This window comes from Budorcas taxicolor, chromosome 1 (genome assembly GCF_023091745.1).
Source record: "Budorcas taxicolor isolate Tak-1 chromosome 1, Takin1.1, whole genome shotgun sequence".
NCBI classification, from domain to species: Eukaryota; Metazoa; Chordata; class Mammalia; order Artiodactyla; family Bovidae; genus Budorcas; species Budorcas taxicolor.
The window spans coordinates 205575262-205602610 of NC_068910.1; the positions used below are offsets into that span (position 1 = coordinate 205575262).

The window sequence follows — 27349 nt, forward strand, 5'->3', positions numbered from 1 at the left end:
GTGGGGTGGGGACACGTGGATTGTCTCTCGTGGTTTTATGTGCCACATGTTGAGCTTCCATTTGATAACAGTCAGCACAAAACTCAGGGCTTCCCAGGTGGCACTAGTGGTAAAGAACCCACCTGTCAATGCAAAAGATGTAAGAGACATGGGAGTTCAGTCCCTGGATCAGGAAGATCCCCTGGAGAAGGAAATGGCAACCCACTCCAGTATTCTTGCCTGGAAAATCCCATGGACAGAGGAGCCTGGCAGGCTCCAGTCCATAGGATCAGAGTCAGACACAACCGACTTAGCACACTTGCACACACACAGCACAAACTTCAGTATATATTTTGTACTCTAGCCCTTCAAAATCAGGGAAACACCAAAACTCAGGACATAGCTGTCCTTGCATTTGGGTTTTGAGTCTCACCCTCCTGGAATAAAGTCAGTGTCATCTCTCCCTGCAGCCCACACCGCTTGCTCAACTCAGTCCAGGTTCCCTGCAACTGCCTTACCCTTAATAGCCCACTAATCCCTGGCACTTGGAACTGTCCTAGCCCAGCGTGTTCCCTGGCTAGAGCTGCATAACAAAGTACACAGACAGTGCAGCTTAAGCAACAGACATTCATTCTCTCACACTCTGGAAGCCAAACGTCAAGATCAAGGTGTGGCCAGGGCTGGTTCCTTCTGGGGCTGCTAGGGAATGTCTGTCTCAGGCTCTTCCCTTGATTTGCAGATGCCATTTTCACCCTGGGTCTTCACATTGCCTTCCCTGCTTGTGTCTTGGTCCCAACTTCTCCTGTTTGAAAGGACACCGTTCATATCGGATTGCTGTTGTTGTTCAGTTGCTAAGTCATGTTCGATTTGTTGTGACCCCATGGACTGCAGCACACCAGGACCCCTGTTCTTCACTATCTCCTGGAGTTTTCTCAAACTCCTGTTCCTTAAGTCGGTGATGCCATCCAACCATCTCATCCTCTGTCACCCCCTTCTCCTCCTGCCTTCAATCTTTCCAGGCATCAGGGTCTTTTCCAATGAGCTGATTCTTCGCATGAGGTGGCCAAAGTATTAGATCTTCAGCTTCAGCATCAGTTTTTCCAAAGAATATTCAGGGTTGATTTCCTTTAGGATTGACTGGTTTGATTTCCTTGCTGTCCAAGGGACTCTCAAGCATCTTCTCCAACACTATAATTTGAAAGCATTAATTCTTCAACGCTCCTTCTTTATGGTCCAAATCTCACATCCATAAATGATGATTGCTGGAAAAACTATAGCTTGGACTACACGGACCTTTGTCAGCAAAATGATGTCTTTACTTTTTAATACACTGTCTAGGTTTGTCATAACTTTTCTTCCAAGGGTCAAGTGTCTTTTAATTTCATGGCTGCAGTCACCATCCACAGTGATTTTGGAGCTCAAGATAATAAAATCTGTCACTGTTTCCACATTGTCCCCTTCTATTTGCCATGAAGTGATAGGACCAGGTTCCATGATCTTAGATTTTTGAATGTTGAGTTTTAAGCCAGCTTTTTCACTCTCCTCTTTCACCCTCATCAAGAGGCTGTTTCATATTGGATTAGGGTCACTCTAAAGAACTTGTTTTAAACGAGTCATCTCCTGAAAGGTCCTGTATCAAAATGAAGTCACATTCTGAGGTTCTTAGGATTAGTATAACATTTGAACTTTGAGGGAACACAGGGTAACCCACAACACCCAACTTAAGGATGATTTGGGTGAGTAAGTGATTACTGCAGATAAAAGAAACTGAGTGCTCCTAACCCTGAGCAGCAGGTCATTTGGAGTCATCCCACCAATTCCCCGAAAGCCAGGCCCACCCTCCCTTCTTTGTTGGTTGCTTGTTGCCCAGAGCACTTGACTTGTCCGCATTTTCCTCCCTCCATCTCAGTCACTTGTCTCTGCACGCACCTTATCCACCAGGGAGCGGGCAGCATGCTCAGAGAGGGGGTCAGATTCAGTTCCACACGCCTTACTCAGTCCTGGTGTATCCTTTGTTCAGTATTTGTGAGTTGGGTAGAAATTGCCCCTCTACAGGTCCATCCCTTCTCCAAGCCCCATTCACTCTGCCAGACAGTTTATTGACAAACTTTCATCCACCGATGAACCCCCCGGGGTGAGGCACTCAGTGGAGGGACCCTGACATGGAACATGTGGCTCCTGCCCAAGAAGCTGACATCACAGTTCAGGGTTCTCCACCTCAACCCCATGGACACAAGGGCCTGCTGGTTCTGTGCGGTGGGGGCCACACAGGGCATTGCAGGCTTGGCAGTTCCCCAGGCCTCCACCCACTGGAGCCATAGAGCCTTCCCCCCTCCCTCTGGCCATGACAACAGCACTCATCCCAGATATTGTCACATGTCCCCAGGGTGGCATAATCCTACTCCCCACCCCGTTAAGAACCACTGGTGTAGGAGAGAACAAACTGTCAGAGGAGTAGGTGGATGTGGAGTACATCTCTCTCCACAGATACATCAGGAACACACCTTCAGTCACAGAAGTGCATGTGGAACACCAGCTGAGAGCAGACGGAGTACCTGACCAGTGGAAAAGAATATATAGAACCACGCGAAACTCAGTAGCATGAAGGAACTATGGGGGAAAACAGGAGTATTAGTAGGACTGGACCTCGGCGGGTGGGGGACTGAAGCAGGGGTCCGATCCCCACATCAGAGGAGAGACATTTAGGGCTGAGAGTGAAACAGCTGATCTGCGGCAGCCTAAATGGAATGAGACTCAGACAGTCCTTGCCACAGCCATACATACCCCAGACTGGGATGCAGGTCCTCTGTAAGACACAGCGGCTAGGAGCTGGAGTTTAGGGATTGTGGAGCAATCCCAGGGTGGGGGCTGCTGATGACTACGGAGAGATCAATTGAGGGGATGTGAGGGGAGAGATTGTGGTGGGAAATGCTTGTGGGGAAAAGCCGGGCAGCCATGGGAGCAAGGCGATACTGCTGAGTCACACGCAGTGGGTGGAGCCATCACCATAGCCTCTCTCTCCCCACACGCCAGCACTGGCAGGTGAACAATGGAGAGGCTGGCCTGTCAAACGCCTGATGCACTGAACTACAGAGCAGGACCCCACCCAGGGTGCTCCTGTAAGTGCCTGATGCGCCGATTTACAGAGTAGGACCCCAGTCAGAGGGGCCCCCTCTGTGTGCCTGATACACCTAACAACAGAGAAGGACCCCAGGCAAGGGAGCCCTCTAAGTATCTGAATGGGCAGAGTTATGGAGAAACACTGGCCAAAGAGGCCTTCTGATCGCCAGCTACAAGAGGCTCGAAAAAAGACTCTGATAGGGCCATAACTCCTGCAATGGAGAGAGTCTGTGTCCCTGAACACTTGGCGCTGCCAGGGTCGCCTCAAGCCAAGCAGCTGCACCACCTTCATGCTCAACTCTCACTGGGGCAGAGCTGCCACAGGCAAAAAAAAGTCTTTCATCCATGTGCACAGGGTCACTTTGGTAGTGTCCGACTCTTTGTGACCCTATGGACTGTGGGCGACCAGGCTTCTCTGTCAGTGGTGTTCTCCAGGCAAGAATACTGGAGCGTATTGGCCAACACTGGTTGCCATACCCTTCTAGAGCACTGTATTTCCTGCTGCCCTAGCCGCCAACTCCCCTGAGCTACCTGGTGCTGCCAGAACCCCTGCAACCCAAGCAGCTTCACGACCTCCACACCTGGCCCTCACAGGGGCAAACCCAAGTCCTCCAGGGCAGCCTCAGGAGCAAACCCCAGTGGACAACCCACATGCAGAGGTGGAAATAAATCCACAGTTGAAACCCAGGGGCAGTGTGGCTAAGGAAGACCCAAAACCTTCCCACCAGCTGTACAAGCTGCAGATAAAATCCACGCAATCAACTAGGCAGATTATGTCTATGAAATATATAAAAGGGCACTGAGAGCTCCCACACAAGAAAACACACTAGTTCTGAGGCAAGAGCACACAGGAGTAGGACCAGATTAGAATCTGAGCTGCCCCCACAGCAGGTCCAGAGATCAGCACAGTGTTGAAGGGCATTCTAGGGAGGAGAGGTGGACTATAACTCCAAGAGAAGGAAAGGATTCTTGACAGAAGTGACTCAAAAAAAAAAAAAAAAAAAAAGTCTATTATTATGTTCTCACTTGTTCTGTAGATTTTTTGGATTTTTTTCCCTTTTATCCCCCCTCTGTTGGAGTTGCCGATTTTATCGGCACTATGAAATCTAATTAAGCTTTTGAGCTTTCTTTTTTTTCCTCAGTCACATTTTTTATTGTTGTTATAAACCTCTGCCTCTATGTTGGGCTTTTGCAGTTCTGTGGAGTTTTCCTTTTTTCTTTTCTCTTTTTTTAATTTAAAATAATTAAACCTGTTATTATTTTTTCTACATTTATTCCTTTGTTTGGCTTTCTTACTGTTCTTTTCCCCTTTAAGTTAATCTTTAATGTATATAAATCTTCTTCATCTACCTCGATTTAACTTTGCATATCTATTCTATCTTTTATTTCTTTCCTTTCCTCTCAACATATTTGTTGCTTTTCTTTTCATAGCTTTATTTCCCACTTGGCACCTTGCTTTAGTTTTGTTTTCTGGTTTGTGCTTTAGTTAGCTTTGTTCTTATAACTGGTAAATATAATTTTTTATTTCTTTGTTCACTGGGTCAATCTACTGTTATTTTTGTTGTTTTCTCTTTGCTCATGGGTGTATATGTATATGTGTATATTTCATTATTTTAATTATTATTTGCCGGTTTTCTAACTGCCATTTGTCGGTGGTTCATCTTTGGTTTCTCATTTTTGGATATTTGTTTTATTCTCACTTAATGCCATAACAAACCACTTGTGGAATCTTCGTTCCTGAAAAGAGATCAAGCGCTGAGCCTTTGGAGTGGGAGCAGTGACTCCAAGACCCTAGACTACCAGAGAACTAACTCTACGGAGTATCAAATACTGAGAACTCACATAAAGGAAACCAGTTGAATACAAGACCTGGCATCACCCAACCACCAGTAGCACCCTGTGCAGGATGCCTCATCTAAATAAAACAAAACAAAAATACAACCCAATCCTCAACAGATGGGATCACCACCTAACTCAACCTTGACCATCAGAGGGAAAACAAACAAAAACTCAACACAAATGTCACCCTAAAAGAATCTTACACAAACCACTGGACCAACCTTAGGAGGGCAGAAACGAAAAGGAAGAAAGACTTCAACCCTGAAGCCTGGGAAAGTTCAGTTCAGTCACTCACTCATGTCCAAATCTTTGCGACCCCACGAATTGCAGCACGCCAGGCCTCCCTGTCCATCACCAACTCCCAGAGTTCACTCAAACTCACGTCCATCAAGTCAGTGACGCCATCCAGCCATCTCATCCTCTGTCATCCCCTTCTCCTCCTGCCCCCAATCCCTCCCAGCATCAGGATCTTTTCCAGTGAGTCAGCTCTTCGCCTGAGGTGGCCAAAGTACTGGAGATTCAGCTTCAACATCATTCCTTCCAATGAACACCCAGGACTGGTCTCCCTTAGGATGGACTGGTTGGATCTCCTTGCAGTCCAAGGGACTCTCAAGAGTCTTCTCCAACACCACAGTTCAAAAGCATCAATTCTTGGGTGCTCAGCTTTCTTCACAGTCCAACTCTCACATCCATACATGACCACTGGAAAAACCATAGCCTTGACTAGACGGACCTCTGTTGGCAAAGTAATGTCTCTGCTTTTCAATATACACAATGGAATATTCAGTTTCAGTTCAGTCATGTCCGACTCTTTGAGACCCATGAACCGCAACACGCCAGGCCTCCCTATCCAACACCAACTCCCAGAGTTCACCAAACTCATGTCCATTGAGTCGGTGATGCCATCCAACAATCTCATCCTCTGTCTTCCCCTTCTCTCACCCTCAATCTTTCCCAGCATCAGGGTCTTTTCAAATGAGTCAGCTCTTCGCATCAGGTGGCCAAAGTATTGGAGTTTCAGCCTCAACATCAGTCCTTCCAATGAACACCCAGGACTGATCTCATTTAGGATGGACTGGTTGGATCTCCTTGCAGTCCAAGGGACTCTCAAGAGTCTTCTCCAACACCACAGTTCAAAAGCATCAATTCTTCAGTGCTCAGCTTTCTTTATGGTCCAACTCTAACATCCATACATGACTACTGGAAAAACCATAGCCTAGACTAGACGGACCTTTGCTGGCAAAGTAATGTCTCTGCTTTTTAATATGCTGTCTAGGTTGGTCATAACTTTCCTTCCAAGGAGTAAGCATCTTTTAATTTCATGGCTGCAGTCACCATCTGCAATGATTTTAGAGTCCAGAAATAAAGTCTGTCTCTGTTTCCACTGTTTTCCTATCTATTTCCCATGAAGTGATGGGACCAGATGCCATGATCTTAGTTTTCTGAATGTTGAGCTTTAAGCCAACTTTTTCACTCTCCTCTTTCACTTTCTTCAAGAGGCTCTTTAGTTCCTCTTTACTTTCTGCCATAAGGGTGGTGTCATCTGCATATCTGAGGTTATTGATATTTCTCCCGGCAATCTTGATTCCAGCTTGTGCTTCATCCAGCCCAGTGTTTCTCATGATGTACTCTGCATATAAATTAAGCATGATGAAATATACAGCCTTTTCCTATTTGGAACCGATGGGTTGTTCCATGTCCAGTTCTAACTATTGCTTCCTGACCTGCATACAGGTTTCTCAAGAGGCAGGTCAGGTGGACTGGTATTCCCATCCCTTTCAGAATTTTCCACAGTTTATTGTGATCCACACAGTCAAAGGCTTTCACATAGTCAATAAAGCAGAAATAGATGTTTTTCTGGAACTCTCTTGCTTTTTCCATGATCCAGCAGATGTTGGCAATTTGATCTCTGGTTCCTCTGCCTTTTCTAAAACCAGCTTGAACAACTGGAAGTTCACAGTTCATGTATTGCTGAAGCCTGGCTTGGAGAATTTTGAGCATTACTTTACTAGCATGTGAGATGAGTGCAATTGTGCAGTAGTTTGAGCATTCTTTGACATTGCCTTTCTTTGGGATTGGAATTAAAACTTTTTCCAGTCCTGTGGCCACTGCTGAGTTTTCCAAATTTGCTGACATATTGAGTGCAGCAATTTCACAGCATCATCTTCCAAGATTTGAAATAGCTCAACTGGAATTCCATCACCTCCACTAGCTTTGTTCGTAGTGATGCTTTCTAAGGCCCACTTGACTTCACATTCCAGGATGTCTGGTTCTAGGTGAGTGATCACATCATTGTGATTATCTCGGTTGTGAAGATCTTTTTTGTACAGTTCTTCCGTGTATTCTTGCCACCTCCTCTTAATATCTTCTGCTTCTGTTAGGTTCATACCATTTCTGTTGTTAATTGAGCCCATCTTTGCATGAAATATTTCCTTGGTATCTCTAATTTTCTTGGAGATCTCTTTTATTTGCCATTCTATTGTTTTCCTCTATTTGTTTGTATTAATCACTGAGGAAGGCTTCCTTATCTCTCTTTGGTATTCTTTGGAACTCTGCATTCAGATGTTTATATCTTTCCTTTTCTCCTTTGCTTTTCACTTCTCTTCTTTTCACAGCTATTTGTAAGGCCTCCTCAGACAGCCATTTTGCTTTTTTGCATTTCTTTTTCTTGGGGATGGTCTTGATCCCTGTCTCCTGTACAATGTCACGAACCTCAGTCCATAGTTCATCAGGCACTCTATCTATCAGATCTAGTCCCTTAAATCTATTTCTCACTTCCACTGTATAATTGTAAGGGATTTGATTTGGGTCATACCTGAATGGTCTAGTGGTTTTTCCCTACTTTCTTCAATTTAAGTCTGAATTTGGCAATAAGGAGTACATGATCTGAGCCACAGTCATCTCCTGGTCTTGTTGTTGCTGACTGTATAGAGCTTCTCCATCTTTGGCTGCAAAGAATATAATCAATCTGATTTCAGTGTTGACCATCTTGTGTATTACTCAGAATGGATATTATTCAGCCATAAAAAGGAACACATTTGAGCCAGTTCTGATGAGGTGGATAAACCTAGAACCTCTTATACAGAGTGAAGTGAGTCAGAAATAGAAAGATAAATATCATATTCTGACACATACATATGAAGTCGAGAAGAATGATTCTGAAGAACCTATTTACAGGGCAGCATCGGAGAAGGCAGTGGCAACCCATTCCAGTAGTCTTGCCTGGAAAATCCCATGGACAAAGGAGCCTGGTAGGCTGCAGTCCATGGGGTCGCTAAGAGTTGGGCACGACTGAGCGACTTCACTTTCACTTTTCACTTTAATGCACTGGAGAAGGAAATGGCAACCCACTCCAGTGTTCTTGCCTGGAGAATCCCAGGGACAGCGGAGCCTGGTGGGCTGCCGTCTATGGGGTCGCACAGAGTCGGACACGACCGAAGCGACTTAGCAGCAGTAGCAGCAGCAACAGAGAACCAGACATAGAGAATAGACTTATGGACATGGGGGGAGGGGAGGAGAGGGTGAGATGTATGGAAATAGTAACATGGAAATTTACAATACCATATATAAAATAGACAGTGGATGGGAATTGGCCATATGGCTCAAGAAACTCAAACAGGTGCTCTGTCTCAACCTAGGGGGGTGGGTTGGGGAGGGAGATGGGAGGGAGGTTTAAAGATAGGGGATATATGTATCCCTATGGCTGATTCATGGTGAGGTTTGACAGAAAACAACAAAATTCTGTAAAGCAATTATCTTTCAATTAAAAAAAAGGAGAACTGTTGGTATAGATGGAGAGAACAGAGTTTGCCAATGTCTATGGTAATGCTTTCAACAGTACGTGAACCGTGAACTTTCCAGATGTTCAAGCTGGTTTTAGAAAAAGCAGAGGAACCAGAGATCAAATTGCCAACATTCATTGGATTATCAAAAAAGCAAGTGAGTTCCAGAAAAACATCTATTTCTGCCTTATTGACTATGCCAAAGCTTTTGACTGTGTGGATCACAACTGTGGAAAATTCTGAAATGGGAATACCAGACCACCTGACCTGCCTCTTGAGAAATCTGTGTACAGGTCAGGAAGCAACAGTTAGAAGTGGACATGGAACAACAGACTGGTTCCAAATAGGAAAAGGAGTACATCACGGCTGTATATTGTCATCCTGCTTATTTAACTTATATGCAGAGTACATCATAAGAAATGCTGGGCTGGATGAAGCACAAGCTGGAATAAAGATTGCCTTGAAAAATATCAATAATCTCAGATATGCAGATGATACCACCCTTATGGCAGAAAGCAAAGAACTGAAGAACCTCTTGATGAAAGTGAAAGAAGAAAGTGAAAAAGTTGGCTTAAAGCTCAACATTCAGAAGACTAAGATCATGGCATCTGGTCCCATCACTTCATGGCAAATAGATGGGGAAACAGTGGAAACAGAGACAGACTTTATTTTTTGGGATCCAAAATCGCTGCAGATGGTGACTGCAGTCATGAAATTAAAAAACACTTACTCCTTGGAAGAAAAGCTATGACCAACCTAGACAGCATATTAAAAAGCAGAGACATTACTTTGCCAGCAAAGGTCCGTCTAGTCAAGGCTATGGTTTATCCAGTAGTCATGTATAGATGTGAGAGTTGGACCATAAACAAAGCTGAGCACTGAAGAATTGATGCTTTTGAACTGTGGTGTTGGAGAAAACTCTTGAGAGTCCCTTGTCAGCAAGGAGATCCAACCAGTCAATCCTAAAGGAAATCAGTCCTGAATATACATCAGCAGGACTGATGTTGAGGCTGAAACTCCAATACTTTGGCCACCTGATGCAAATAACTAACTTCTTGGAAAAGACTTTTATGCTGGGAAAAATTGAAGGTGGGAGGAGAAGGGGATGAAAGATGGTTGGATGGCATCACCAACTCAATGGACATGAGTTTGGGTAAACTCCAGGATTTGGTGATGGACAGGGAGGCTTGGAGTGCTGCAGTCCATGGGATCGCAAAGAGTCGGACATGACTGAGCAACTGAACTGAACTGAACTGATGGTAATGCTGTATGGTAATTGTGTGAGTCCCTTGGACTGCAAGGAGATCAAACCAGTCAATCCTAAAGGAAATCAATCCTGGATATTCATTGGAAGGACTGATGCTGATGCTGAAGCTAAAGCTCCAATAATTTTGCCACCTGATGGGAAGAACTAACTTACTGGAAAAGACTGATGCTGGGAAAGATCAAAGGCAGGAGGAGAAGGGGACAACAGAGGATGAGATGGTTGGATGGCATCGCTGACTCGATGGACATGAGTTTGAGCAAGCTCCGGGTGTTGGTGATGGACAGGGAAGCCTGGCGTGCTGCAGTCTATGGGGCTGCAAAGAGTCTGAGTGGACACAACTGAGCGACTGAACTGAACCTAATTGATATAATTTCAGAGGTGATGGCCTAATGAACAGAGTTGTCAGTGAGATAGGTTGAAAACTTAGCAGGATCCCTAGGAAAGGAAGATGTAGGAAGACCTGGGAGGACTGGAGACAGGGGTCAGGTCGCTTATCTAGAATCACATCATCAGAAGGGGGTTAGTCAAGCTCAGGCCCCAGAGCCTGGGAGTCACCCTGCTCCACAGTGCCGGATGCCTTCTCCAGACCATGACATAGGAGTCTATCACCCTACCTGGTACACACCACCTCACTTAAACATTAACTTCATATGACTTCCTCTGAGGTAGTTATCATTATGATTCCCATGATACTGACAAGGAAACAAGTCACAGAGAGGTGAGAGGTTCAGTCACCTGCCCCCCATCACACAGCTGTCAGTGACAGAGCCAGGATTCCACCCTGGTGAATGTAGGATCTGCTGAGTGGACCACCTTGAATCCAGTAGTCTAAAAGAACTGCTAAATCTTTCTATGAGTGTATAGCACCCAAAGGTAGCTTGCCTGCTTCCAAGAATATTCTAGATGTTTTTCAGAATTCAATGCAAAATAAAGCAGGATAAGCACAAATAAAAGCAAATTAAAAGGAACAGGAATAAACGCGGCCAGATGCCGAGACACTTGTTTGTGGCTTTAGCATTGTATTTTCTCGTTACTGACTCCTGGAACAGACAGTTCAGGTTGTAGAGACCTCGTTGTCTTATATAGAAAAGATACGGATTTGTGTAGAATGACAAGTATTTTGTTGGTTTTTTGGGTTTTTTTCTTTTTTTTTTTTTGCATTTCCTTCATCCCCATAAATGTCATGATCTGGGCACCTGCAGGCACTCCTGCCCCGGGAACAGCCCCTCCAGCTGTCAGCAGAGCTCCCTGCTCACTCACATCCCTGCCTCTGATCAGCAAGATTATACCACACCCTCATTTTCCTGTTTTATCTGCTGCCTTGCCCCAGTAGGTCAGCTCTCTTTCTACTGTACCACGCAATTTCTGTTCTCTTTCCTTGGGCTTCCCTTCTGACTCAGATGGTAAAGAATCTACCTGCAATACAGGACACCTGAGTCTGACCCCTGAGTTGGGAAGATCCCCTGGAAAAGGGAACTTGCCCTTTGGGAGCTTAGCTGTCTTCTATTGTATCACACAATTCCTGTCCTCTTTCCCTACCATTATTCTGATTAAGTCACTATACTGTCATCGTGGTTTGAGCAAAATTCAGCCTCTACATGATTATAACTGTGAGCATAAAATTCAGAGACCTTTACTTGATTGGAATATTTTACCAAGTGAGAACCCAACTTCTGGTGAACAAGGATACTTCCAGCTGGAAGGTGGTTAGGAGGTGATTTATAACTGGGTTTATAAATCTTGAATGGGTAAGTGCCTTGTCTTCTATTGTGATGTGTTACTAGAAACTTACATGTCTTTGTATTGCATGAGCTGACTTGTTCATAACTGCAAGGTCATGATGACATGAAGAAAGTGTAGGTTTTGTTTAAGGTCAGAGTGAGCACTGGGGGGATGTCAGGAAGGTTTTAAGTTTTGGTTATGTGGCTGTGAGGGTCCGTCTCAGGATATATTCAAACTCTAGCCTCTGGTTTTTACTAATAGGATGAAGTAAATGTACTTCATGACTGAAGCATGTTGTATACAATAATTACATTTTGTTTGTGGTTGGCTCTCTTGGTTTTCCATGAACTTAATGTCAATTTAATCCTTAAATTTCCTCCAGTTAAAATAAATCTCTCACATTAGGTATTTGCCAACTTCACCTTGTGAAGCTTCTGTTCCGCTTCAATCAGCCAGGTTGTCCTGAAGCCACTGTGTGTCTGTCATCCCAGGACCCCCCTCTAACACCACTCTGGATGACCTCTGTCTCCTTCTCTGCAGTTGGAGCACCTGTTTCCTGGATACAGTACCTTCCGCTTTCTTAATTTTCACCCTTGTTTTGCTGGAGCACACCTTCCAGTAACATCTTGAGAAAAGGGTACAGGGGAGGTTATGTTTTTTAAAGATTCTTCATGTTTAAAGTGCATTCATTCCCACTCACAATCAACTGATAGTTAGGCTGAGTATAGACATTGATTACTGCATACTTACTATAGTGTTGCTATATAAATGGGCTTCCCTGGTAGCTCAGCTGGTAAAGAATCCACCTGCAATGCAGGAGACCCCTGTTTGATTCCGAGGTCGAGACGATCCCCTGGAGAAGGGATGGGCTACCCACTCTAGTATTCATAGGCTTCCCTGGTGGCTCAGACAGTAAAGAATCTGCCCCCCAGTGCAGGAGACCTGGGTTCGATCCCTGGGTTGGGAAGAGCCCCTGGAGGAGGGCGTGGCAACCCACTCCAGCCTTGCGGGCTACAGTCTGTGGGATCGCAGAGTCAGACATGACTAAACACAGCACAGCACTGTGTAAATAGCATCCACTTTGAACTGTAAGTCATTGCCTGGAATTTAAGCAACTGTCCCTCCAGCAACGTTTGAGTGAGATGACTGTGAGATTGCACTTCTCAGATTTCCAGTGGCAGGAAGCTCACTGAGGAAGAGTTCCAGCTGCTGCATTCTGAAATCCCTAGCAGGTTTGCTAGAGACCAGGCTTTCCCTGGCTGCTTCCAGCCAGTGACTGAGGACTGTTACAGGAAAAAAAAAAGTTCATGACACTTTGTGAAAATGGCCAGGCAGACTTTATTCAAGGGGGTGTTGGCAGTAGATGTGGGGACGACTGCCGTGAGGTCCTGGAGTGAAGCTGAGAAATAGGACTCAACTCCAGATACATCGTGGGCAAGAAGTGAGCGCCAAGAAGCAGTGTGGAGACCATGGATGGAAGCCTGCCAAGAGGAAGCACTGGGGATTAGGGCATTCTGGCTAAACAGGCTAACAAGATTCTTGCTAAAGGCAGGCCAGGGTGATCAGATATCACCTGGAGGCTAGGAGGATAAGGAAACTGATTTTATATGGGTGATGATCAGATATCAAAGGTGGGACATTTAACCACACCTTTAAACTGACTTAGCAGAATTCCTACTAAAATTGGACAGTGTGAAGATAAACACCGAAGTTTATCCAAAAGTCAAGCCTAGTTTAAAAAGACTTCAGGGCAGGGTTTCCTTGGTGGCTCAGTAGTGGTTAAGAATCCACCTGGCAATGCAGGAGTTGTTCAGTCACTCAGTGTCCAACTCTTTGCGACCCCATGAACTTCAGAATTGCAGGAGACACAGGTTCAAATCCCTGATCTGGGAGGATCCCACATGCTGAGGAGCAACTAAGTCCGAATTGACCCTGTGCTGTAGAGCCTGGAAGCCACAACAACTGAAGCCTGAGCTTCCTAGAACCCATACTCCAGAGCAAGAGAAGCCACTGCAGGGAAACGCCCACACACCGAAACTAGTGAGGAGCTCCCACTTGCCACAGCTAGAGAAAAGCCTGCACGGCAACCAAGACCCAGCACAGCCAAAAATTAAATAAATGAATAAAATTATTTTAAAAATCTGAAAAAGAGCTTGGAGGACTTGAGCAGATTTTGGCCAAAAAGATAATAACCCTTGTCAGAACCTAGAAGCAGGAAGCTCCATTCCTGGGAAACACAAGCTCAGCTGAAGGCCAGATTGAGGTCTCAGATGTCCAGTGACCTTGCTGTAACCTCCTGAGACTGCCTAGCAGCCTGGGACATGTCCACCCCAGCTTTTCCTCCCCTTAGAGTCAGGCTTGAGCTGGGGTCTGCCCACCATCCCTGTTATCCTCTCTATTTTCCCAATAAAAATTCTTGGCATTTAGCTCTGTTTTGCTATCTGCTTCTCAGAGGACTCAGATTAACACAATGAGAATGACTGCTTCCTCATAGTCTGTCCAACAAAGCACGTTGACCAATATTTTGATTTTTTTCCATTCCAAGAGAAGAACGTTCATCTCAGATCAGTGTTTTACCCTCATCATTCTTGCTGTGAGTGAACCCAAGTGAATCCAGGGTCTTTTCATGCTAAAAACAGCTAGCTGTATGTCAGCTCTCCCCCTCTATGTCTATGATCTGTGCTTGGTTGAATCCACTGATGTGAATCTGGCAGATACGAGAGTCAGCTATGCAACGTGAGCACTTGGATTTGGGTATCCATGGCAAATCCTGGAACCAACTCTTTGCAGATACTGAAGGAGGATGATATGTCCTGTGAACTGTTCATATCTCTTGCCCATTTTATTCCTATCATTGGGCTTCTAAAATTGATTTCTTTCTGTATTAAGGTGGTTAGCCCTTTTGTGTTGTAAAACTGTTCCCCATACTTTGCTTCTTATTTTTTAGACACCTTTTTTAAACATGCTTATCCATGAATTCTTTGGTGGCTCAGATGGTAAAGAATCCACCTGCAATGCAGGAGAGCTCGGTCTGATCCCTGGGTTGGCAAGATCCCCTGGAGGAGGGAATGGCAAGCCCCTCCAGTATTCTTGCCTGGAGAATTCCTATGGACAGAGGAGCCTTGTGGGCTACAGTCCATGGGGTCACAAAGAGTCAGGCATAGCTGAGTGACTAAGCACAGCACATGGTTTAGTTTTGGCTTCCCAGGTAGCCCAGTGGTAAAGAATCCTCCCGCCGATGCAGGAGCCACGAGAGACACGGGTTCAATCCCTGGGTCAGGAAGATCCTCTAGAGTAGGAAATGGCAACCCACTCCAGCATTCTTGCCTGGGAAATCCATGGACAGAGGAGTCCATGGGGCCACAAAGAATTGGACATGACCAAATGACTAAGCATGTCCATGCTGTAGTTAATATAGGACCTTTAACAAAGCAAATACACCCCGTATAGTGAAAGCAAAAGTTTAAATATTTGAAAAGCAATGAAAACAACCCAAGTATAAAAGCATCACACACACACACACACACACACACACACACAAAACCCAAATATATCTTACATGTTAATAAGTGGCCTATAAACTGCCAAGAAGGTGATTCTTAGATTGAATCACAGCACAAAAATCCCAAATTATGCTGTATGTTAAAAACATGTACATACAAAATAATTGAGATCACAGGGCAAGCCACTACCCTGAAAACTGGAGAGACAGGCAGATTCATAGAATCACAGCTTACCTGGAGCAGAGAGCTCAGCTGGAGCCCGCATTAGGTAGGAACCCTTAAAGGTGAAATGACTAACTGCTGGAGATTGAGCTTGGACAAGCTTGAGAAATTAACTAACTCCTAGAAGCCAAGCCTTGGAGGAGCTCCTAGGCCTTCCTGAATTTTTCCTCCAAGAGCCCTACCAGGCTTTTGGAGTGAAGATCAAAGAAAAAAAAATCCCGTTGAGCTTCTGGCAGCAGGAGTGGGAAAGTGCTGTGCTGTGCTTTGCTAAGTAAGTCACGCAGCAGTGTCTGACTCTGCAGCCCCATGGGCTGTAGCCTGCCAGGCTCCTCTGTCCATGGGGATTTCCCAGGCAAGGATACTGAAGTGGGTTCCCATCTCCCACTCCAGGGGATCTTCCCATCCCAGGAATCAAACTCAGGTCTCCCACATTGCAGACCGATTCTTTACCAACTAGGGCTTCCCTGATAGCTCAGTTGGTAAAGAATCGGCCTGCAGTACAGGAGACTCTGGTTCAATTCCTGGGTCCAGAGGTCTGCTGGAGAAGGGATAGGCTGCCCACTCCAGTATTCTTGGGCTCCCCTTGTGGCTCAGCTGGTAAAGAATCCACCTGCTATGCAGGCGATTTGGATTCCATCCCTGGGTTGGGAAGATCCCCTGGAGAAGGGGAAAGGCTACCCACTCCAGTATTCTGGCCTGGAGAATTCCATGGATTGTGTAGTTCATGGGGTCACAAAGAGTCAGACATGACTGAGCCACTTTCACTTCTTTACCAACTGGGCCACCAGGGAAGTCCAAGAATACTGGAGGGAATCCCTTCTCCAGGAGATCTTCCCCAACCCAGGAATTGAACCCAGGTCTCCTGCATTGCAGGCGTATTCTTTACCAGCTGAACTTCCAGGGAAGCCAGTAGAAAAATAGCCCCTTTGAAATATGTTCACAGTGTTCTGTTCTCCTTAACAATAGCCTGCCTTCAAGGGAAGTGGTTTTACCAGAGTCTAACCAATGTAGATATTAACAAAGGCTAACCTGTGTTGGGGAGGAAAATACCCAACTCCAGGCCCCTCTGGCCTTTCTGTCTCACCTAAGGAGTGAAAGAAAAAATAAAGTCACTTGTGAAGGCCACAACCCAGGGGCACAGGCTCACTGAGAGACTAAGACCTAGTCACATGACTAGAGAACACGTCCTCATCCGACGTCTCATTACCGCATAATAGGGCTCCCGTAAAATAACAAAGGATTAAAGCTGAGAAGAACCGAAAGTCTCAAACCCAGTGTCAAAGAGTCTGTTGCTGTTCAGCCCCTAAGTCAAGTCTGACACTTTGTGACCCCATGGACTGCAACACGACAGGCTTTCCTGTCTTTCACAATCTCCTGGAGCTTGCTCAGATTCATGTCCATTGAGTCAGTGATGCCATCTGACTGTCTCATCTTCTGTTGCTCCCTTCTGTTCCTGCCCTCAATCTTTCCCAGCATCAGGGTCTAAAAAGCCTATAGGGATACTCAAGAAGGCAGGGAGAAATGTTAGCCTCTGACACTTACAGCTGTAGCAGATAGTAAATACAACCCATCTCCTTGCCGGATGAACATAAAGTTCATGTTAAACACCAAGTTATCTATGTCTGGCTTTCAGCAAAAAAATAACAATGCTTATTAAAAGTAAAAACAACAACAACAACAATTTAAAGAGACATAAAAAGCATCAGTAGCTTACCCAAATATAGCAGAGATTTTAGAATTAATACAAAAGGAATATTAAAACAACTATGGTTAATATACTAAGAGCTGTAATGGAAAAAGTGGACAGAATGCAAGAACGAATGAGTAATGTAAGCAGAGACATGGAAGTCCCAAGGAAGAATCAAAAGGAAAAGGCAGAAATGGAGAACACCTTTGATGGGCTCATTAGTGGACTAGACATATCCAAGGAAAGAATCAGTGAGCTTAAGAATACGTCAGTAATACCTCCCAAACTGAGAAAAGGAGAAGAAAAAAAAGGAAGAAAAACTTGGAAAAACAAAAAAGAGAACATCCAACACCTGTGGGACAGCTTCAAAAAGTATAATATATGTGATAAGAATACCAGAAAAAGGAAAAGAGAAAGAAACAGCAATATTTGAAGTAATACTGCTGAGAACTTTTCAAAATTAGACACAGACACCAAACCACAGATTCAGGAAGCTCAGAGAATTCCAAGTAGGATAAATACCCCAAAATGTATACCTAAGTAAATTGTATTCAAACTAGGGAAGATTGAAGACAAAAAGAAAATCTTGAAACTAGCTGGGGGAGGTGGGAATAGCCACAAAACAAAAAACACCTTACCTGTAAAAGAAGAAGATAAGAATTACATCAGACTTTTCTTCAGAAATCATGCAAGTAAGCAGAACCCATGCAAGCAAGAAGAAATTGGAGTGAAATATTTAAAGCAAAGTGAGCATACCATTTTAATTCCCTATCAATGTATAAGAGCTACAGTTTAGCCACTATATTCACCAATGCTTGGTGTGGTCAGTCTTTCTACTTTAGACATTCTAATAGGTGTGCAGACTGTGGTTTAAATTTGCATTTCTCTGATTACTAATAATGTTGAGCCTCTTTTCGTGTGTTTATTTGTTGTAAGTGTATTTTATTTTGTGAAATACCTATTCAAATCAGCTCATTTTTAATTGGGTTGTTTTCTTATTATCAATTTTGAGGTTTCTTTATATATTTTGTATTCAGGCTCTTTATTAAGTATAAGATTTGCATACAGATTTTCCCATTTTTGTGTCTTGTGTTCTTCTCCTAGCTGTGTTTATCAAAGCCCAGAGAATCTTAACTCTAATGAAATCTAATTTACCAGTTTTTTTCCTTCTACAGAACATGTTTTTCATGGCATATCTAAAAACGTTCCGTCTAACCCAAACTCACAAGTTTTTTTCTCCAAAGTCCTCCAAAGTTTCTTTTAAACTTCTGGAATTTTGATAGTTTTAGGTTTTCACTTTATATAAGATGATATATCCATTTTGAATTTTTTTTTTGCAAATGGTGTGAAATATGAATGGTAATCATTTAAAAACATGGCTAACTAATTGTTCTACAACCATGTGTTCATCACACTGTCGTTCTCTACTGAATCCTCTATGGAAACTCTATTTCCATATGAGTTTTTGAATAAACTTACAAATGTCTATACAAAAACCCAACTGGCTTTTTTTTTTAATTGAGATTGCCTTGGATCTCTAGATAATTCGGGGGAAATTGACATCTTGGTAGTATTGAGTCTTTTACTCAGCTCCATTTATTTAAATCTAATTCATCTCAGGAATGGTTTGTAGTATTCAGTGTATGCATCTTACAGACCTTTTGCCATTTTTAATCTCTAAACATCTCACACTTTTATGCTATTGTGCATATTTCTTAATTAAAGCCTACAAAATAAATTTAAAATTTTAAATGCAGTTGATTTGTGTTGCTGTATAATATTGAATTGCATAAATATAGTACAATTTATTTATTCATCCTCCCGTTGAATGACATTTGGGTCATTTCTACTCTGGAGTTGTGATGAATTCTGGTGCTATAAATAGTTCTGTTCATACTTTTGCTGCATATGTGCATATATTTTGGTTGAGTATTGGGGGGTGGGGCATAAACACCCTTAGTTTCAATGACTAGGACTCATAAGTCTAAATAAGAGTTAATACTACAGATAAAATCTGTTATAGCAAAAGACACAGAGCAAAAGCTGCTGAATGGTTTTCTCGAGGAGAATTCCAAGTTTCAAATATCTTTATTTGAATCTCTCTTTCAAATATCTTTATTTCCTCTTCATTGCTAAAAGATTGTTTTTCTATGGTGAGTTGGCTATTATTTTTATTTCAACTCATTCAAGATACCATTCCATTGCCTTCTGGCTTCTATTGTTTCTCTTGAGAGGTCAACCAACAATTTAAAAGCTGACACTGTGAAAGTAACTGTCTTTTTTTCCCCCTCCCTGATCGCCTTAAAGATTTTTTTCCTTGTCTGTGGTTTTCAGTACTTGCACCTTCTTTGTCCATTGTTTTGTTGCTTTATTTTGTTTGGAATTTATTTGGCTTCTTAAATATGTGCCTGTTGAAGTCCATCATCACGTTTAACAAATTCTTCCTTATTGAATCTTCTGCCCCATTTCCTGGCTCCCATACTTCTAAGACTTTTGATGAAACGTATGCCAGACGTGATTGCTATGTTCTCTGCAGAATACACTCCATATATTGTTTCCCGTCTTTGCCATCTCTGCCCTTCATTGTGGACAGGGCTGTTTTCAGCTCCCTAATTCTCTTTTCTACTGAATATAATCTGCCGTTAAATTATTAATTTTAAATATTCTATTTCCAGAACTTTATTTTTCTAATCTATCTTTCTTGTGTAGTTTCCAGTTCTGAAATCTTCAGTCTTATCTATCATCTTCTTGAACATATTAAGTATGGTTGTTTGAAAGTCTGTTTGATAATTCTACTATTTGGGGTCCATGAGTCTGTCCTTAGCATCAGGTTTTTTTTGGTTGTGTTGGTCCTTCTTTATGTTGGCTTCTCTCCTTACATGCAGTGTGCAGTGTGCAGTGTGCAGTGTGCCAGACAGCGCATTTGATAAATTGCTTTGCTTTGGGTTTTGTTGTTGTTGTTTGGTTTATTTTTTATTGAGGCACTAGTGAAGTGAAGTTGCTCAGTTGTGTCCGACTCTTTGCGACCCCATGGACTGTAGTCTATCAGGCTCTTCCATCCATGGGATTTTCCAGGCAAGAGTGCTGGAGTGGGTTGCCATTTCCTTCTCCAGGGGATCTTCCCGACCCAGGAATCGAACCTGGGTCTCCCGCATTGCAGGCAGACACTTTATCGTCTGAGCCACCAGGGAAGCCCAGTTGAGGCATTAGATAATATTATCTTCTTCTCCTGAGTATTTTTTGTTTGTTTGTTTGTTTTGCTTCTGATAGGGATGCAGAATCTTTAGCAAGACAGAATGATCGGAATATATGTTAAGGATTGAGATTTATTTTTCTGAGCCACCCATTGGACTTAAACCTGCACCACAGCCATGCAAGTTCTTATTTTTTTTCTGATTCACTTTCACTTTTAGGATTCAATTCTTTTTGACCCCAACCCAAACAAAAGGGGAGGGTTTATCAGGGCCCTCCCTTTGGTTGGCCCTGGCTTCCAACCTTTGTCCTCCTTGCCTCAGATGGTTGTCAGAAATGCTACTCATCTTTTGTACTTTCTCTGAAATCAGCAAATGCTCCTAGTATTAAAGTGACTTTAAATGCTGGTCTCACCACCTTGAAATTTAGCCTCCTCAAAAATCTTGGCCTAAGAATCACTTATTAGGTAATCTAGCATACTTTAGCAGATCTTTTTTTTTTTTTTTTAATTTACATTTAAAAAAAAATTCCCTATGAGAGAATAGGTTCATAATACCCATTTTTTCTTTCTTCAGATTGTTATAGGGTATTCTCTAAAATTGCCCCCTAAAAGCTACTCTCTGCAAAAAGACTTAGTTTGGAAGATCCACGGGGACTTTAGGTAAGCATGTCAAGAACAGAATATTCCAGAGCCATATTTACTGTTCTAAAGCCTGGAAAGAGGAGGACAGCTTTCAAATTGTTTTTATGAAGCTATCATATCATTGATTCTAAAACTTGACAAAGGATGCATGCACACATAGAGATGGACACACACACACAATTCCCAAGGTCTTCAGTAATGTTTCCCGTTTCCAAGAAAGTCAGTTTTCTCCTTGGTTTTAGGCATAATCCCCTTGAAGCTGGGCCTTTCATATTCTTCAATTTAAAAGTAAAAATTAAGTGAGGTAGTGAAAGGAATTTGTTTAAGGGATAAACAGGGTTACTTTCTGTGGTTGGATAAAAGGATTCTTTGTTTTCAGTCGTTCAGTCATGTTCGACTCTTTGTGACCCCATGGACTGTAACACGCCAAGCTTCCCAGGCATCAGCAAAAGCTCTGAAGGAGCAGTGAGGGGAACAGGATGAACAGAAGCTGACACCAGAGCTGGATCAGACCCAGCTCTTTTCATTCACCTCTTGTGCCTCATTTTTTCCAGCCAGCCAGGCTGAATGCGTCAGTCACATTTGCCATGCCCTTCTCTTGTTTGTCTCACATCCCATCCATTGTCGAAGCCCAGCAAGTATACATCTTCAGTATCTCTCTACTTTGCCATCTCCTTTCTCTTTCTGTTTCTCATCTCCTTGTTCATGGTCTAGTAAACTTTCATTAGACTGTGCAAGTAACCAGGTAAAGTATGTGTGTGTGTGTGTTTGTCTACAGACTTTCTGGCTCTTAATGCATCCTATTGGTGGTTGTTCTCCATATTAATATAGTTGGAAAATGAATGCCTTCCCATGAGGAGGTTAAAGCTTTAGTGAGAGAGTGTTTGCAGAAAGGCTGTGCTAAGCAAACACTGGTGTTTCTCTCCCTGGCTGTTTGTGTAGATTATGAGACTATGCAATTCCCAGGTTCCCTGAGGGATTCCATCTACAGACATGTGTAGGGGGATGGATATGCATACAGCAAGTGTAGGGATGACTTTCAAGGGAGCTGGGCTAAAGTCAGTGTGTATCTACAAGGAAATGATAAGTGACAGAGGATAAACAGTAATTCTGCCAAGAGAAAATCTTATAGAGCAGGGAGGGCTGCTCACTGCTCAGCGAGAAAGGAGTTCTGTGATTGATGCTTATTTGCATTTCAGGCTCATAGGAGAAAAGACTGGGAATGTTGCAAGAGGAATAAACATTGCCATTGTCAACTGTAAGTGATTAAACGTTTTCTTTAAAACACCTCTAAAAGCTTTGTGATTGGGTACTCCTTGGTACCTTGGGTTTCTTTGCGATTTTTGCACACGGTCTAGTCTAGGTTTATATTTTAATGCATTTAAGAGTATATGTTTAACTATTTTTACAATGCCTCACTTTATAAATTTGTGATTCTTCCCCCCCAAAAATGAAATCAGATATAAACTTACTAAGTTTTATTGGTGTATAATTGCTTTGCAGTGTTGTGTTAGTTTCTGCTGTACGATACAGTGAATCAGCTATGTGTGTACACGTATCCTCTCCCTCTTGGTCTTTGCTCCCTCCATCCCACCCTTCTAGGTCACACAGCACCAAGCTGAGCTTCCTGCGCTTTATAGCAGGGTCCCACTAGCTATTTATTTTACATATCATATTGTATATATGTCCTAAATTTTCAGCAACAGATGAATGGATAAAGAAGGTGTGGTACAGCCACTGAAAGGAACAAAATAGGGTCATTTGTACAGACATGTGGACCTAGAGTTTTTCATACAGAGTGAAGTCAGTCAGAAAGAGAAAAACACATATCCTGTATTCATGCATATCTGTGGAATCTGAAACGACTTTAAGAAGACAAAGAAGGACCTGCAAAAGTCAGAGCTAAAACAGGATCAGCAGACCTGAGAACACAGACGCCCTGGGGGTGGGCCTCGTGTTTGCTCTGCTGCCTAGCCGAGGGTGATACCAGTTCCTACCTTGTCTGATGAAAGGACCTCAGAGAAGCACAGCCTGACCTCCTCTTAGGCCTGGAAAAGAACACCTGTCCCTCTTGTCACTGGGACCCCTGACAGTAAGGACGGTAGCAGGTTTTGGGAAGGGGCTTCCAGTGGTGTCTGTCCCTGTGAGCGAAGTGAGCAGACGCCTGTGGCCCCAGGCTGTAGGAACCTGAGGAATGTGTGCCTGGTCTGATAATCAGGCAGGAAGATATACAGAGGGAGCAGAAAGGGCTGAGGGCAGGCCGCAGTGTTCTCAGGAAGAGGCAGGCACCCTGGGCAAGAGCATGGATGAGAATCTAACTGGAAGCAGGCGGGAGGGAGGCTCTGGGCAGATGAGGAGCCCTGCCTTCCTGACCCACATCATCGGGGGCCCCTCCAGGGAAGGCGGGCCTTTCCTTCACATGGGACCAGGCATCATGCTTCCTGGAAGACAGGGAGAAGGAACACACCGTTTTCAGAATTTGGTATTATTGTTCAGCTGCTCAGTTGTGTCCAACTCTTTTTGACCTCATGGACTATAGCCCTCCAGGCTCCTCTGTCCATGGGACTCTCCAGGCAAAACTCCTGGAACAGGTTGCCATTTCCTCCCCTGTGGGATCTTCCAGACCCAGGCATTGAACCTGCGTCACCTTCATTGGCAGGCAAGTTCTTTACCCCTGAGCCACCAGGGAAGCCCATTTTCAGAAGCGCAGTACCACACATGCACCCTTAGTCTCCATGAACCGTCTTTCAAAAGCTGTTTCTTTCATTTCCAGATGTGACTGGGAAAGTGATAGCAACACAGTATTTCGATATGTACGAAGGTGGTAAGAAAACTCTTTTCCTCTTAAAATGAATTATATCCAATTAAAATGAATTAAGATTAAAAACCCACAATCAAAAATGTCAAACGTTCTTATTTTGTCTACCAAGAAAGCTGCCAGAAGTGCACATGAGTACTCTAGAATGGTCTGACACAATCCTTGTGGTCTCTAAGTGAGTTTGTATGTTTAAGCTGGAAGGCATGATCTAGAGAGTGTCTCTTCTCTGCTCACACTTGTCCGGGAACTTTGCTTCTGCTCCTTCATCAGATAAAGGGAAACAGAAAACATCTTTTTTTGTTTTAAACCAGACATGTAGAATAACCGTGCTCAGTACCCAGTCCTGAATGTCACCATATATATCGTTGTCTTCCCTGTGATGGGCTTGTTGGTCTGCAAGATTTTGGAGACCATGTGCCCACCCTCCACCAGTGATCCCTCCATTCTGGGCTCTGAATCTCCACTGCAGTTATTTTAAGTTAACCCTGAGAATTAACAGAAACAAGTCTTTGTAAAGATAATGGAGAGGAACAATGAAGAAGTATCCCAGTGCCCTTGGGAATGCTGTGTTTTCACTCTGTCGTTAAACTTGATCGTAACTATAAATAACAAGCTCCAGTGGTAAATAACGGGGTTTGAGCTGAGCCTTTGTTTTCTCCCTGTAAGAAACAGAGGGGTCTCTTAGCAAAGACGTACCTGTCTGGGTCGGGCGTGTATGCCTCCTAGTGCTCTTCAGTGTCCTGGGGCCACTCAGCTCTAAGATGGTCACACCAGGTCAGGTGCTTTCTCGGTGATTGTAGAGAAAAGCGCACCTGGTCTGTGACGTCATTGCTGGTTGGCTTGAGAGTCAACCACAAGAGTCTTTATGATCTGATCGTGCTGCCCCCCTCACGTGGCCCTGCCGTGGAACCCAGGTCACTTACCATGAGAGCACTAGGGGGTCAGGTGCATGGTGGACAGGCAGCTCTAGAATCAGAGGATTCAGAGCACAGAGCTGAGAGCAGAACAACCCCTAGGGTCACAGCCTCAGCTGACGGAGAAGGTCCTAAATCTGATGTACATTGACCCGGCAGATAACTCTGGACCGATGACAAAGTTTATTCAGAGCGCTCCCTCGAAGTCCTTGCTCTTCATGGTAACCCACGACGATGGCAGCAGCAGGTGAGTGTACAATTGTATCACGGCAGGGGCCAGAGATGCCAGCTGAGGGCAGAGTGCCAGCCCTGTCAGGGTCCCTCACGACCCCCTTTGGGAGAGAACAGAGCTCCAAGGAACAGGAGGCTTCTTCAAGGAGAAGGAATGGGAGGCCACAATGAACAGATTGCATTTCCAGAGAAATGATGAGCTGGTGGAGCACGTGAATCCTAGAAATAAGGACTATTTCCAGGTAGCAAGACAAACTCATCACTGACAGTAAATAAGATAGCAAAGCTAACCCTCGGCCAGAGAGCTAAACACAGAGTGGGACTTACACACACACACACACACACACACACACACACACAGATACAGTGCTTTTATGAGAGAGAAAGTGACCTGGCTCAGTGTTTCTCTGGGTGTGCATCTTCACTGCATAACTTCCGAGAACCTCAAGGTGCTGATTTGCACTGTCACTTCCCAAGATGGGACTACTGAACAAGACATTTCCCAGATGTGTTTGAATCCAGATCCTCTTCTTTAATAGAGTATCTTCCCGGGTGGAAATTCTTCAGCATATGCTTTGAAAAACTTGGATTTAGCCCACTTGGGAAAATCTGAGCTTAGTTTTTTGTTTTCCTTTCTACCCTCTTTCCTTTGTGAGCTCTAAATGGCAGCTTTCTACAAAGTAAAATTGTTTACAGGGCTTCCCTGGTGGCTCAGCTGGTAAAGAATCCGCCTGCAATGCGGGAGACCTAGGTTCGATCCCTGGGTTGAAGATCCCCTGGAGAAGGGAATGGCTACCCACTCCAGTAGTCTGGCCTGGAGAAGTTCATAGACTGTATAGTCCATGGGGTCACAAAGAGTCTTAATGCAACTGAGCGACTTTCACTTTCAAGATACTTAGGGGTTTTTTTTTCTAATACTGACTTTTGTTAATATGAAAGATACAGTTTCGACATTTGTTTTCATCTTTCAGCATTTTCTGTCTGTTTTATTCTGTGGTCAGTAAACAGGCAGCAGCAAGGACCAGAAATTTTGTTGTTTTGGGGTGAGGATAACTGGACCATAAGACCCAGGGCTTTTCAGAATTGAGAATTAAAACTGTGCCGCAGATTGAATCTAAAAGGGTCCTTTGTTGTTGCTCAGTCACTCAGTCATGTCTGACTCTCTGTGATCCCGTGGACTACAGCACTCCAGCCTTCCCTGCCCTCTGTCTCCCAGAGTTTTCTCAAACTCACGTCCATTGAGCTTTTCACTCATCATCTAACCATCTCATCCTCTGTCTCCCCGTTCTCCTCCTGCCCTCCATCTTTTCCAGCATTAGGGTCTTTTCCAAAGAGTCCTGGATGTGGCTTTATGTGTAACTAGAGGCTTCCTGGATGGCTCAAGAAGTAATGAACCTGCCTGCCAGTGCAGGAGACACAGGTTCAATCCCTGGGTCAGGAAGATCCCCTGGAGAAAGAGGTGGCCACCCACTCAAGTCTTCTTGCCTGGGAAACCCCATGGACAGAGGAGCCTGGCAGTCTACAGCCCATGGGGTTGCAAAGAGTCGGATATAAGTGAGCCCACACGCACTTAAAGATGTGACACACTCAGCCAGTGTTCACGTCTCTCTCCTGCCCTGTGCCCCAGGCTAGCAGGTGCTGCTTTAGAAACCTAGTCCTAGGCCAGACTGTGTTCTAGAGTACACCCCCAAGTCTGCAGGTGAGACATTCACAGGCTTCCCCACTTTGCATCCCTCCAGGCTGAAGGAGGATGCCAAGAAGGTTATAGAAGCCCTGGGAAGTACCGAGATCAGGAACATGCGATTCAGGTCAAGCTGGGTGTTTGTGGCGGCAAAAGGCTTTGAACTTCCTGCAGGAATTCAGAGAGAAAAGGTGAGTGGTTGTTAAACATCCCTTCTTCTCAAACAGTTATCGTATGTCCTAGCAATTCCACTCACAGATGCACAGCCAAGAGAACAAAAACACATATTCACACAAAAACTTGCACTGGAATGTGCTATTATTCCTAACAGCAAAAAGGAGAAACAACCCAAAGATTGGGTGAATGGACTTAAAAATGTATGAGTAAAATAGATATAAGTGCCCACTGGAATATTATTCAGGCACATAAAGAAATGAAGTATTGATATATGCTATGACATGAGTGAGCCTTGAAAACACACTAAGTGAAGAAACCCAAAAACAAAAGGCCATATACCGTATGATTCCATGTGTATGAGATTTCTATAATAGTCAAAACCCAGAGAGAGAAAACAGATTAGGAGCTGACTGGGCTATGGGGCATGGTGAGTGGGTATGTGCTTTCTTGTTTCAGGGGTGAAAATGTTTTTGTTTGTGCTTTGCCAGGGTGTGGCTTGCAGGTTCTTAGTTCCCTGACCAGAGTTTGAATCCAGGCTCTAGCAGTGAAAGCACCAATTCCTTACCACTAGA

At 44.0% G+C, this 27349-nt stretch overlaps 1 protein-coding gene across 1 annotated transcript in view; it reads left to right on the top strand.

Annotated features, from left to right (window-relative positions):
* The window catches only part of FAM3B (FAM3 metabolism regulating signaling molecule B), a 58605-nt gene that overhangs the window by 30331 nt on the left and 925 nt on the right, over nucleotides 1-27349 (top strand). The window contains exons 4-7 of the mRNA XM_052649851.1: nucleotides 22156-22214; nucleotides 23730-23780; nucleotides 24848-24935; nucleotides 26659-26791. Of these exons, the coding sequence (XP_052505811.1) occupies nucleotides 22156-22214; nucleotides 23730-23780; nucleotides 24848-24935; nucleotides 26659-26791 (331 nt within the window). The remainder of the gene's footprint in view (nucleotides 1-22155; nucleotides 22215-23729; nucleotides 23781-24847; nucleotides 24936-26658; nucleotides 26792-27349) is intronic.